The sequence below is a fragment of the Astatotilapia calliptera genome, chromosome 10 (assembly GCF_964374335.1).
Source record: "Astatotilapia calliptera chromosome 10, fAstCal68.1, whole genome shotgun sequence".
In the NCBI taxonomy this organism is placed as follows: Eukaryota; Metazoa; Chordata; class Actinopteri; order Cichliformes; family Cichlidae; genus Astatotilapia; species Astatotilapia calliptera.
In genome coordinates this window covers 28,127,508-28,139,364 of record NC_137431.1, presented here as the reverse complement: position 1 = coordinate 28,139,364, position 11,857 = coordinate 28,127,508, and the positions used below count along the sequence as shown (strand labels likewise).

The following is an 11,857-nucleotide window of genomic DNA, read 5'->3' as shown; positions in this document are numbered from 1 at the left end:
CAAAACTGCACAGGGGTGTGAATGAAATTGCATTCACTTTAATTTATTCCTGTGGAGGTATACATATTTGAAAACCAGGGAGAGCACTTTAAGCAATAGTACTGAAATAACCCGTTTTAGAGCTTTGCTATCAATTATTAGCAGTAGATAACTGCTGTTTGAACCCACAAAAGAGTTACAATTTTTGCCAATTCGTATACATAGACTCCAATATTGTGAAAGTTTAATTCTCCTATACCTCACCTCCCTCACATTTTTAGATCTTTCTACTTATTCTTAATTCATGTCATGTGTCCTGTGGGTAAAATCCAGCTGATGTCTTTTTTTTTTTTTGAGGGGGGGGGGGTCCTTTATTTGTTTTTTTATGAGGTGTATTTTATACCTAAATTAAAATTGTTTAACTTCTATTCACTCAGGATAATTTGACATCAGTTCATCTCGTATATGCGTGCAGCAGAAAAAATTTGCTTCATGTTTGGTTTATATGCAAGATTTGACTTTCTAGCAAACTATTTTTTGCATTCAGTAACTGTTTAATCTTGTCCTCTTACATATTAGAGCAGAACTGAGAGAGAACAGTAAGAATATCAAACAAAGCTTTGTGCCCTGTTAGCGATTTGAACTCCAGACCGCCTGCTCTGGGGCTTTTTCGTCAACATAGTTTAAGTCTATGTCCGCAAATATATGGATATTACTGAAAACTGGACTTTTTTCCATTTGGATTTGACAAAAAAGATTAATGTCAAGGGCATGCCAAAGCAACAGATGGCAATATAACCCCAACTATAGAGAGATTTTGGCCAATCGAAAGCCTCCAAACAGTGGCACAGCACCCAGTCTGATGTGAAAAAGGTGACCTTGTCCACACGTAAATGCAGAAATTGAGTTTTTGAAAGCTCTGCCTTTGATGATCTAAAATATCTTTTGTCCCCGTAGTTGTTTTCTGTAAATTCCTCTGGTCACAAAACCTAAAGTAGGGTTTCTATCATTTGTTTGCAGCCAGGCTGGTGCCAGTTTTCAGCCACTGCTTTGACCAGGAAGAGTGCCTAACAGATCAGGGTAGTCCTCCCTCCCAGGCCTCTGTTTTGTTGTTTTGAGGATTATCATCTTCTGTCAGTCACTTTTCCGGATATCAGCGAGGAAACACACCAGCGACATCAAGAGCTGGCAACATTGCTGGTCAAGGCTGTGATTTCATATGGCTCCGAACTGGGATATGAGCTCTGTTGCCTTTTGTTTCTGACTGCTTCTATTTATTTTTGTTCGAAATATTACAAATAAATTAAAAGGATCAAAATGCATGCTGGAGCAAATCTCTCTCTCCTTCACAATTTTGCTGCCCTGTCATCAGATATCACTATAGCAGCCTTAAAAAGAAGCCATGAAATTGCTACACGCACTTATTTAAAGAAAGCTTTTCATGGACATTTTTTTCATGCCAATCATGATTTTCCAGAGCAGCTTAATGCTCAGCAATCCTGTGAGCTTTGAATTGGCAGCCATACCTATACTATATGCATGTGTAATCAGGTCTAAATTATTTATAGGTCTAGAGCTAACTAACTAACTAACTGGTGCCAGATTTTTATTTTTTATTTTGCTGGCAATGCTGATGGCCAACAATTTAAGTGCCAAAATGTAGCACGCTTTTGTACCAGTGATTACTTGTTTTATATATTTTTTCATTTTTGTATTAAGAAACAGTGTACAAAAGGATTATCTACCATACGTATAATTCAGTCACCATGTCTGATTAAAATTAATTAAAGGTATTATGCCTGTTTAAAACAAAGGAAAATACTTTTTACCATTAAACTGAGATTGCAAATCCGGTTAATTTAAATCCCATTTATCTGAATAATTATAAAATGTCTTTAAGATGTAGAACATATAAAATGTATCATATTAATCAGATCTAGATTAGCAGTGGTCTCAGTTGACAACACTAGAGAAATTCATGTTAAAATTCAAAATAGACTGAAATTTTCAGAGCTAGGATAGGTTAAATATTTTTGCTTAGCAGCATGTTGCTAGTGTAGCCCACAACTTGTGTTCTGGATATTTTTTCTTTTTTTCTCATTTATATAATTAATTATATAATTAATCATCTTGTACCCTTTTAGATTTGTATTATACTGGAACTTTTACTCACATGTGGCATCTGTTTGCAATATTTAAAAAAAATTAAACTTTATAGAAAGTTTTTAAAAATATATATATTTTTAGCTCTAGCTGGCTAGGGTATGCTAATGCTAATGCTACAACAAAGAGTTGTCTGGGAATTGCTAATTGAACTTTTTTCTAGATTATGGTGGTAAAGGTAAAAGTGGGGCCAATACTCACATGAGTACCAAATTATTCTCTGGGAAACATGAGTGTCTGATTAAAGTGCAATCTTACACATCTAGAGGTTTTATGAGCTCTAGCTTGCTAGCTCATGCTAATTAATTAAAATGGCTTGGCTAAAAACAAATAGACTACATTACTGTAACATAAGGAGCTTATTTATTGATATCATTTCACTTTGAGGGAGAGAGATTTTGACTCAGGGTGTGTTTGGGTTCTCGAATGGGATTAATGCACTTTTCCACCCTTGTCCCTCTCTTACTGCTACTCCTCCCTTTCCTCTCCCCCCTCTCTTCCTTCCCTCCCAAATTGGACAGCATACTCACGCCCTCTCACCAAATATGTTTTATCGTTTTCAAGAAGTGCAGTAAACCTGGCAGTGTTAAAACTCAATGAACAAGGCCTGTTGGACAAATTGAAAAACAAGTGGTGGTACGACAAAGGAGAGTGTGGCAGCGGAGGCGGTGGCGAGAAGGTTAGCCGCTATGACGCTATGCCCATGTGACCTTGATGTGGGTAAAAAAAAAAAAAAGAGAGATGTGTTTTTGTTGGTAACAGGAGCATCTGCCGGGTCGATCTCTACAGTTACGCAGAAGATTTGGAAACTGCGACTTCTAATCTAGAGTGGAGAGCAAGTACTGTGGAAGCAGAAATATTTGCCGTACTGTTTATGTAGCGGTCTATTATAATTATAAATTAACACCAAAATAAGTATTTTGGAATATGATTGCAGCCCGGTTTGGGATGTTTTAGTGAGGGTAAAAGAGCCAATAGTTTTGGTTTGACAGTACTAGCCTCCAGGGTTATTCTGACAAAGGTCCCGGCAGTATGTGCCCGTTCCAGAAAAGCGATGCAGCCGGGGCTCCACGTATATGTGTCTGTTAGCTCTGCCCCTTCCCCCTTTAACATCCCCCGATAAACCCGACCCTTTAAAACACATAAATGAGCAAAGAGACACGTAGCATAAGTGGGGCCCCTTACTGGCTTCGTCACTTTGTACTGAAGAGTACTGAGCTGCTCTTGTTGGGCTTCTTCTGATTGAATAACATAAAATAACATGTCCTATGATGTTATTTATGTTATTTTCCCCACCCTTCCCCGCCCCCCGTGATATGAAGAACGCCCGTAAACCTTGCCGTATTGAAACTGAGTGAAGCAGGAGTCTTAGACAAACTGAAAAACAAATGGTGGTACGATAAAGGGGAGTGTGGACCCAAGGACTCTGGAAGTAAGGTCAGTCTCCACCAGCCTGGGAGCCTCCCCTCCTCTCTTTGTCTCTATGCACACTTTTATAGCGCTGGCAGTTCTGTTATTACAGCAGGCTGGCCGATAAGACACATAACAGACACGCAGGTAGAGACTCAAGGTGTAGCCTGGAGGATACAGCATGACAGACACGAGGCATGGCTCGGCGTTTTTACAGCAGCTAAGCGATGTGATGCAACTGCAGATGAAGGCTCACACACACAGTTGACTGTCACCTGAGATGGTTGAGGGCATCTTGAGACTTTACTGTATGTCACACTAGTTGTCAGTGGTACTGTATGCCTCAGCTGTAGCTGCACACTTTGACAGTGATCCATGTTGCTGATGCACTGGAGCATGGAGAGAGTGGCCACGTTGTAACAAATCAGCATGTACGATCCACATCAGTCTTAATCAGAAAATTGCAGTGCAGGACACACGCTATCACCTGCAAATGAGACCGAGCATGACAGCCATTCGTTCGTGTTGAGCCAACGCACCTTAAGGATGTAGGTGATTTATTAAGAGGAGATAAATGGCAGGTTGGGAGCATGAGCGATCAGCTGCATACATTTGAATAAACGAGGGGTTAAACGGTTGGAAGAAACCCGAAAGCTCACATTAGCGTAGCCGCAAAGAAAACCACGGGCCCGTGAGTATTTGGACAATGACACACTTTTTGTAACTTTGTCTCCTACCTCAAATAATCAGAATGTGACTGAAGTGCAGACTTTCAGCTTTAATTCAAGGGATTAAACAAAAGTATTGGATTAACTTTTTAGGAGTTAAAGCCATTTTTAAAAAAATACTCAGTTTCTCATTTTAACAGGCTCATAATGTACTGTTGATTGACAGACAGTTGGCCCGGTGAGGCCCGTTCCTTTGTTGACTTGCCTGGACTAATGGAATCTTTGCTGGAATCTACTCAAGATCCTTTACCTCGTTCATTCTTAATTCACAGAGTAATAAACTCATAAAAGGCCTGAAAAACCACAACAAACAACTGAAGTAAATTATCCAGGGTAATTATAGTTAAACTGAAAAACTAAAACTACGTGATATAGTTAAATAAGAAAATAAAATTGTTGAAAAGATTTTATGAACTTGGAAAACAAACTAAAGCGAAACAAAAATGGAGGAAATCTCAGGTTTAGCATTTGTTAATTTAGTAAAACGAATTATTTATCGCAAACCTGAATGATACAAGGAAAACCTCTAAAACGGCCTGCACAGCTTTAAAAGAAAATCTTATTCTTAAAAATTTATTTATAAAGCTTCAAATCACAACAGCAGTCACCTAAAGGCACTTTATATAAAGACCCAACAATAATACAGAAAAAGCTGCTACAATGAAATTGACCCCCCATGACCAAGGACTTGGCGACAGTGGGAAGGAAAAACTACCTTGTAACAGGAAGAAACCTCCGGCAGAACCAGACGCAGGGAGGGGCGGCCGTCTGCCATCACCGATTGTAGCTGAGGGGAGGAAGACCGGACAGAAGAAGTAGCTGCACTAAAAACCTATCAGGAAACACAGCATTCGGTGATGTCCTTCAAAAAATGTTCATTTAGAATTATGTTAGTCGGTCCATATGAGGGACGTGTGTGTAAAAATGTCTGTAATTCCTAAACGGTTAATGCAAAGTTTTTTTTAAAACCCTGGAATATAAACTGAAAGTCTACACTTCAGTCATTAATCACATCATGATTGATGTTTCATTTCAAATGGATGTAGTGATGCACAGTGGCAAAGCTACAAAAAAGGCTGTCATTACCCAAATTTATATGGACTGTATTTACAGCACTACACGGCAAAGGGGATATGTGACAAAAGCACGCTAACTGATATGGAGAAAGTTGGAGATATTTGATAACATGGCTACAGACGAAGGTTAGAGGTAGTGTAGTGAAAAAATTATGTTTGATCAGTTTTGTGTGTAAATTTGTACGTTTTTTTTTTCCTTTTACGCTGTTTTATGTGTTTAAGTGTTGACTGATCTGCCAAAACGATCTCTAACCCTTGTGTTCCTCTCCCCGCCGGCTACAGGACAAGTCCTCCCAGGCCCTCAGCCTGAGCAACGTGGCGGGGGTCTTCTACATCCTCGTCGGGGGCCTGGGCCTGGCCATGCTGGTGGCCCTCATCGAATTCTGCTACAAGTCACGCAACGAGGCCAAAAGAATGAAGGTGGAGGCCCAGTCCCAATCCCAGTCCCAACACCCCCAATACCACCAATCTCACCGTCACTGCTACCCCTGCCAGACAGGCAGCCCCCGCAATAGCCCCGAGCCTAGCCAAAGCCAGAGTCCCCGGCCCAGCCCCACCATCCACAACTTAGCCGAGTTTAGTGAGGTTTTCAATGGTTATGGCAGCGATGGGGAAGCTGATAAGATGTAGATGGGGTTTTCGTAGAAGGTCCTCCCAGGCCTTTTCTCCCCCCCTCACTAGCTCCCTGCACAGAGACTGTAAGTGAAACCAATCACACCCCCGCTGCTAGCTTCAACATGCTGAGTGACTGTCGTGACCAGTGGCAAACTGCTTCCCACATTTCTGTCCTATCCGCTCACTATGTGGTCATGTGACGTCTGCGTTCAAGCTTTTTTCTCAGTGTGACAGGAAGCCATGAGTCATCTTCAGACATGACGTCGACTGCGCTGCTTCGCAGCTTGTGTGGCTGCAGATGTTGGTCCTAATTTATTGAGCTGTTTTTCTGCCAAAATCCAACAAACACTGCTTATACTGAACAAGATATTCATCGATAATGCTCAAAGTACACGATAAATGTCATTAATGACAACCTTTTTCTAAATATATCACTAGAAACTAATATTATAATGTTATAATATTATATAATGTAAGCTTGGGTAGTTTCATTGGAATAGAAATCTAGATACAGATGTGTAGAAGATATTTCTAATGTTTTTTAGAGTAAAAAGCTGAACAGCTTTTAAAATCCGAGCCTTACTGTGAAGGTCTGCAGCAGCTGTGGTCATAGTGCTTTTACGCACAGCTCCTTAGACTGTGTATAAATGATGGAGTACCTTTCTGGTTAAAGTAAAACTTTCTTATTATGTCCAGCAGGGGGCGACTCTCAGGAACACCACTGTATGGAAGTCTGAGAAATTTCCCTTCGTTTCCTTTGTTTACACTGTCCTGATGAATTTACTAGTTGCTAGTTTTAAGCCTTACTGAACCCAACATGATGCTTATTTGGAAAATTATGCTACCATTAGCATCAAGAAGGAGGAAAAAGCAGGCTGCTGTATGAGACTCCCTCAGTTTCTCTGAAAACACTCATGTGGAGGCTTCTCAACCAAACCCTCAATAATTTATGAGTAATGGCAGCTATGTGCATCTTTTATACACAGTCTACGCTCAGCCTATCACAATTATAACAGGGAGGAAAGTCATGATAAATGAGGACCAATGTCTTACTTGTACACACATGTCTACCTACACTTGTGAGGGGATTTCATCTAAACTGCAGAGCATTCGTGCATCAGACGTCCACTCTGATCCTCTGATGAATATGAAGCCACTACATAACAAAAAAAAATCATCTCAGAGCATGTAGGAAGTGTATCTACTAAAGCCATATTTAAGCTGAGGTTAACACAAGTGACACCACCTCTCAAGCTGGACTTTATTGATGTGAACTCTGGATATTTCCCCCAGGTCCCTGACCATTAGACTTTCAGATAGCTCTCCTCGCTCGATGTATATCTGTCCTACGTGGTTATGTGTCCCCCATCAGCACTTCAGCACAAACTCTTCATTAGCTTGACTGTTGCTTAGTCAGCTTCCCTGTCCCACTGGCTGCAACTATCACTCACTGTGTAACACTGCTGGTGCTAATGGATTTACATGTAGTATGGGGCTGCTACTGTTCTGAATGGCTGTGAAAGGTGGTTGCTACATTACTGTGTTTACATACATTTATATATATATATACATATATTTAAGTGTATAGTTATGGTATACAGTGGGCCCGTTCTAGAAGTTTTTTGCATGTTGGAGTTTTAGTGTTTGGTATTTGTTATAAGTGAGAGGTTTGTTGGTGGAGAAGAATTAATGTAGCCACTCCTATAACTGCTGTATTCCACCTCTGTGGTCCACTCACACCTTTCATCACAAATTTACAAATTATTACTTTACTTTTAAAAGTTCATTAACAAATATTGGTCATAAGAGAAATATTACTAAGTAATTAACTTTAAAATTGTTTCTTTTTATAATATCTATTTGAAATATAAGTATTTCCTAGCATTTTACAACTAAATTACTAGAACCACGCCAAACGGTGTTTACTATGTTACCTTATACTATAATTATACAATACAGTACACCGTACATATTTATTAGACCACCATCTGTCAGATCTATGACAGGTGGTCTAAATTTATTAACATCTGTAAAAATAAAAGATTAAAAGTAAAATTTCTATTTACATTTTAAAATGAGAATTACAAATTTCAGTTAACTGGCTTTTATTTATTTATTGTAGATGACCCCATGGATCTCATCCCAGTTTATACTTATTTCACTTTATTCTATTGTGATTTTAAAATTCTTGTTTATTACCTTATTAAGTTATTGTATTGTATAGTATTGTATTGCCCTTCCAAACATTTGTAAAATTTTCTAAACGTCACTGAGTTTTCCTTCCACCTAGATATTCCATGGTCTACTCCTTAAGTGTAATTACTAAAAATAGGAAGTGTTCAAGGACCACAGTGACTCAGCCACTGGATTGGCAGACCACGTAAAATTACAGAGCGGGGTCACATAAAGTTATTCAAATACATTTATTTTTTAATGTTAAAAAATAAACACCTAGAAACATTTTTTATTAAAAAGAGAGTTCATCCTTTATCCGGCATTAACATCAGCACAGAGAGTGTGCACCAGGAGCTTCATAGCACAGGTTTCCATGGCTGAGCCGGTTTCGTAGGTGGCCCAGCACTTCTGACAGCAAACTGTATATTTTACCTTACTTCTCTTTGCCCACCTGGAGTACCATCACTGGCCACCGGGGGGCTGCAGTGTTGTTTAAAGACACATCAAAGTACTGTTTGGTTCAAAGCTATGGAAGCCCATTTCCGCCACTAAAAAAAAAAAAATGGATCCATAACTCAAAATTTCGAGTTATTTTCTCAAAATTCCGAGTTATTAACTTGAAATTTCGATTTATTAACTCAAAATTTTGAGAAAAGCAACTCGAAATTTCGAGTTAGCGATGCCAATCAGTAATCTACGTGAATGACGTCATTTCCTTGTTACCCGGAAGCTGAAGCCCTCAGCTACAAATGCTACAGCTAAGCTACCGGTATTACATCCAGTCGTGAATGCACAGATTGCTGAGTGTTTTCAGCCTGGCTTCACAAATGATGAAATCCCTGTGTTATTAACTGAATCACATGGTGTTACTATCAGCAAACATACTCGCGAAAGCGCCAATTTGTTGGGATACGTTTTTGAGTGCACGTTCCTCTGCGCCATATGCTTCCAGGTAACAAGAAAGCGACCTCATTCACGTATATTTTTGATTGGCAGAGCTAACTCGAAATTTTGAGAAAAGTAACTCGAAATTTTGAGTTATGGATACTAGCTTTTTTGTTTTTATTTAGTGGCGGAAACGGGCTTCCATACAAAGCTCACTCGATAAGTTTGGCAAAAAAACTTAAAAAAATTTATTCTGACTGCGTGTTTATTATACTGTATATTCTGCAATAAGCAGAATATACAAGATGTTTTTCTTTTCATTTTAAAGACTTAATCAAAACTTTTTGAGGGAAGTGAATGGTTTCTAGATTACCTCTAAGAAGGTACGATGATAATAAGCAATTTCAGGTTTTATTTAAAACTCCAACAGCCTAAAACTCTAATTTGCAATGCTCCATTTTTTTCTCATCTCCACCTGCTCCACACACAAACCTCTCTCTTCATCTCTTGTCTCCCCAGCTAACATTTACAGAAGCTATGAGGAACAAGGCCCGTCTGTCCATCACCGGCAGCGTTGGGGAGAACGGACGGGTGCTGACGCCTGACTGTCCCAAGGCGGTCCACGCTGGGCCTCCCATCCGCCAGAGCTCCGGCCTCGCCCTGGTCTCCTCTGAGCTCCCGTGAAAACCAAAAACCTCTCAAGTGCCTTATTCCAATAACACCACCACCAACCAATAAAGACCAACAATCACACCGCCCACAAACACAAAGTAACCACAACGCATTCACACAGCTGACGAGTCTCCTCCAGTGGGCGTGACTGGACCGACAACAAACCCCCGCTGGTTAGAGGCTAGTGGCTCGATGACTTCTCTCCGAAATCTGTGGAAACTTGAGGCAGAACTGTCTCTTTTTTTTTTTCTTTTAAACTGGGAAGCGTACGCTTGTGGAAAATCCACTGTGTTTTACAGCTCCAGTGACAGAAGAGGAAGAAGAGAGGAAATGAAAAATATCATGATACGTGATGAAGAGGAAGACCAGAAAACTGTAAACTTGAAACTCAGAACTTTTTTGGATTGCTGTGAATCGTCAAAAAAAAAGAGAAGAAAACAAAACTGAACCACAATCAAGATTGTTTCTGAACCGTATTTGCTACATAGACACGAGCAGCATTCAAGAGACATCACCGGATATCAACACGGGAGGGTTGACAGCTCAGTGCGCTGAAAAACATTTGTATTCATAAGAACAAATGAAGTCTGTTGATACTGAATATAAGAGCAAACATAGAAAACTGTGAAAATAATAAATATGTATATTCCGTGAACAACAACACAATGAAATCTTTAGCTGTACATAGGGATGACTGTGCTTGCTTTTTAAACAGATGTATATAGCAGATATTGTAGTGAACAGAACTTTTTTTTGGTAAATCATCTTTAAAAAGATTTTATTCATCGCAATAATGAAAAAAAGATGAAAAAGTGAAAAATGAGACGTATGGAAGGCAAAATGTGTTGAATACTTAACTTCATTATATAGGACTATTCAAACTTTTAATGTGAAGGGGTATCGACTGCCCAAATATTCTGATACCTGTTGGAAATTAATAAATATATTCAATGATGAATGTTAACTAGTGCCACCCCCAATCCTTAAACCACAACCCTCACTGTGCAGGCATAGACCCAGAGAGTCGCTCATGAGTAGAGCTTCATAAATCAAGCCTCTGCACTCAGAATATAACTATTTTTTTCATTCTTTGGTCTATTTTTTGTACTCAGAAACGTAAAAGAATTAAACGTCTGTCTCCCGGTTTTAAATGTCGACAGTCAAGTGCTATCTGGGTAGTCCTTTCTAGACCATTATGTTTGCGGAGACGTGACAAAAATCGGACGATGCCATTACTCTCGCTGTATGTTATTTGAAGTGTTTATCGCCAGTAAGACGTCAAACCCCAGCTTACGAAGCCGCCGTTTGTATGTCGAGCAGTGATTAGAGCCCTTTCTTATTTGAATCACTGTGGATCCTCCGGGGGAGGCTGGACACCCTGTAGCAGAAATGTATTTGCTTCGGTCTCAAAGTGTCCTAGTCTCTCCCGGAAGTGGACAATCTGCGATTGGATATGAAAGACGCCACATCTTCAGCAGCACCAGCCACCTTGTCCCTCCCTCCCTCCCTCCCCATCAGCGACGGCTGGGCTGGTTTTCGCCGATTCCTGGTTCGCTCATCTGCTGTAGCCCTGTGTGGAGCGGACAAACCAGCTGACGCAGTCCAGGCCGCCATGCCTTCTTGTTCTGCCATCTGTCTTTAGAGCTGAAGTGTAGTGCGGCGTCTTATTTTGGTTCCAGCTGTACATCTTTATTTTGATCTTTTTTAAGTAAAAAAAAAACAAAGAAAAAGAAATTACAAAGTGTGATGTGATTTGTGTTTTTTCTCAGATCCATGCACCTTTAACTGTGGAATCAGATGTTTGTGTTGACCAGATGTTGTTCCCCTGTGTTTTAAAAACCATTCAACTGACCACATCTGGGTATTGGGTGGTTCATGCAGGTTTTAACAAGTTAGACTTTTTCTAAATTTCACAGTGGTGCCATTTTATTGGCTTCTGGTCCAGCATTTTTAATCTGTTTGGAATCTGTCTGGGACACCCATTTAATTTCTCCTAGATGTCTGACCTCAGTTGGTCCTGATAAGTTAGAGATCCAAGCCGAGGAGTGGAAATATCAAAGAAAGGAGGATAAAGATGGAGATGCCAAGCGGGAGGAAAAGAGGAAGACCCTTCGTGGATATTGTGAAGGACGACATGCAAAGATTGGTGTGACA

General features: G+C 39.9%; 1 protein-coding gene across 3 annotated transcripts in view; it reads left to right on the top strand.

The window, feature by feature from the left end:
• The window catches only part of gria4b (glutamate receptor, ionotropic, AMPA 4b), a 158,803-nt gene extending 147,366 nt beyond the window's left edge, over window positions 1–11,437 (top strand). Inside the window, exons 14-16 of one of the 3 annotated variants that reach the window (XM_026182433.2) lie at window positions 3,465–3,579; window positions 5,639–5,776; window positions 9,551–11,437. In XM_026182433.2, the coding sequence (XP_026038218.1) occupies window positions 3,465–3,579; window positions 5,639–5,776; window positions 9,551–9,715 (418 nt within the window). In that variant the 3' untranslated portion in view covers window positions 9,716–11,437. Of the gene's footprint in view, window positions 1–999; window positions 2,822–3,464; window positions 3,580–5,638; window positions 5,777–9,550 lie in introns of those variants that run through there. The other 2 variants (XM_026182432.2, XR_013911778.1) reach the window with 2 other exon arrangements.
• The last annotated feature ends 420 nt before the right edge of the window (window positions 11,438–11,857 follow it).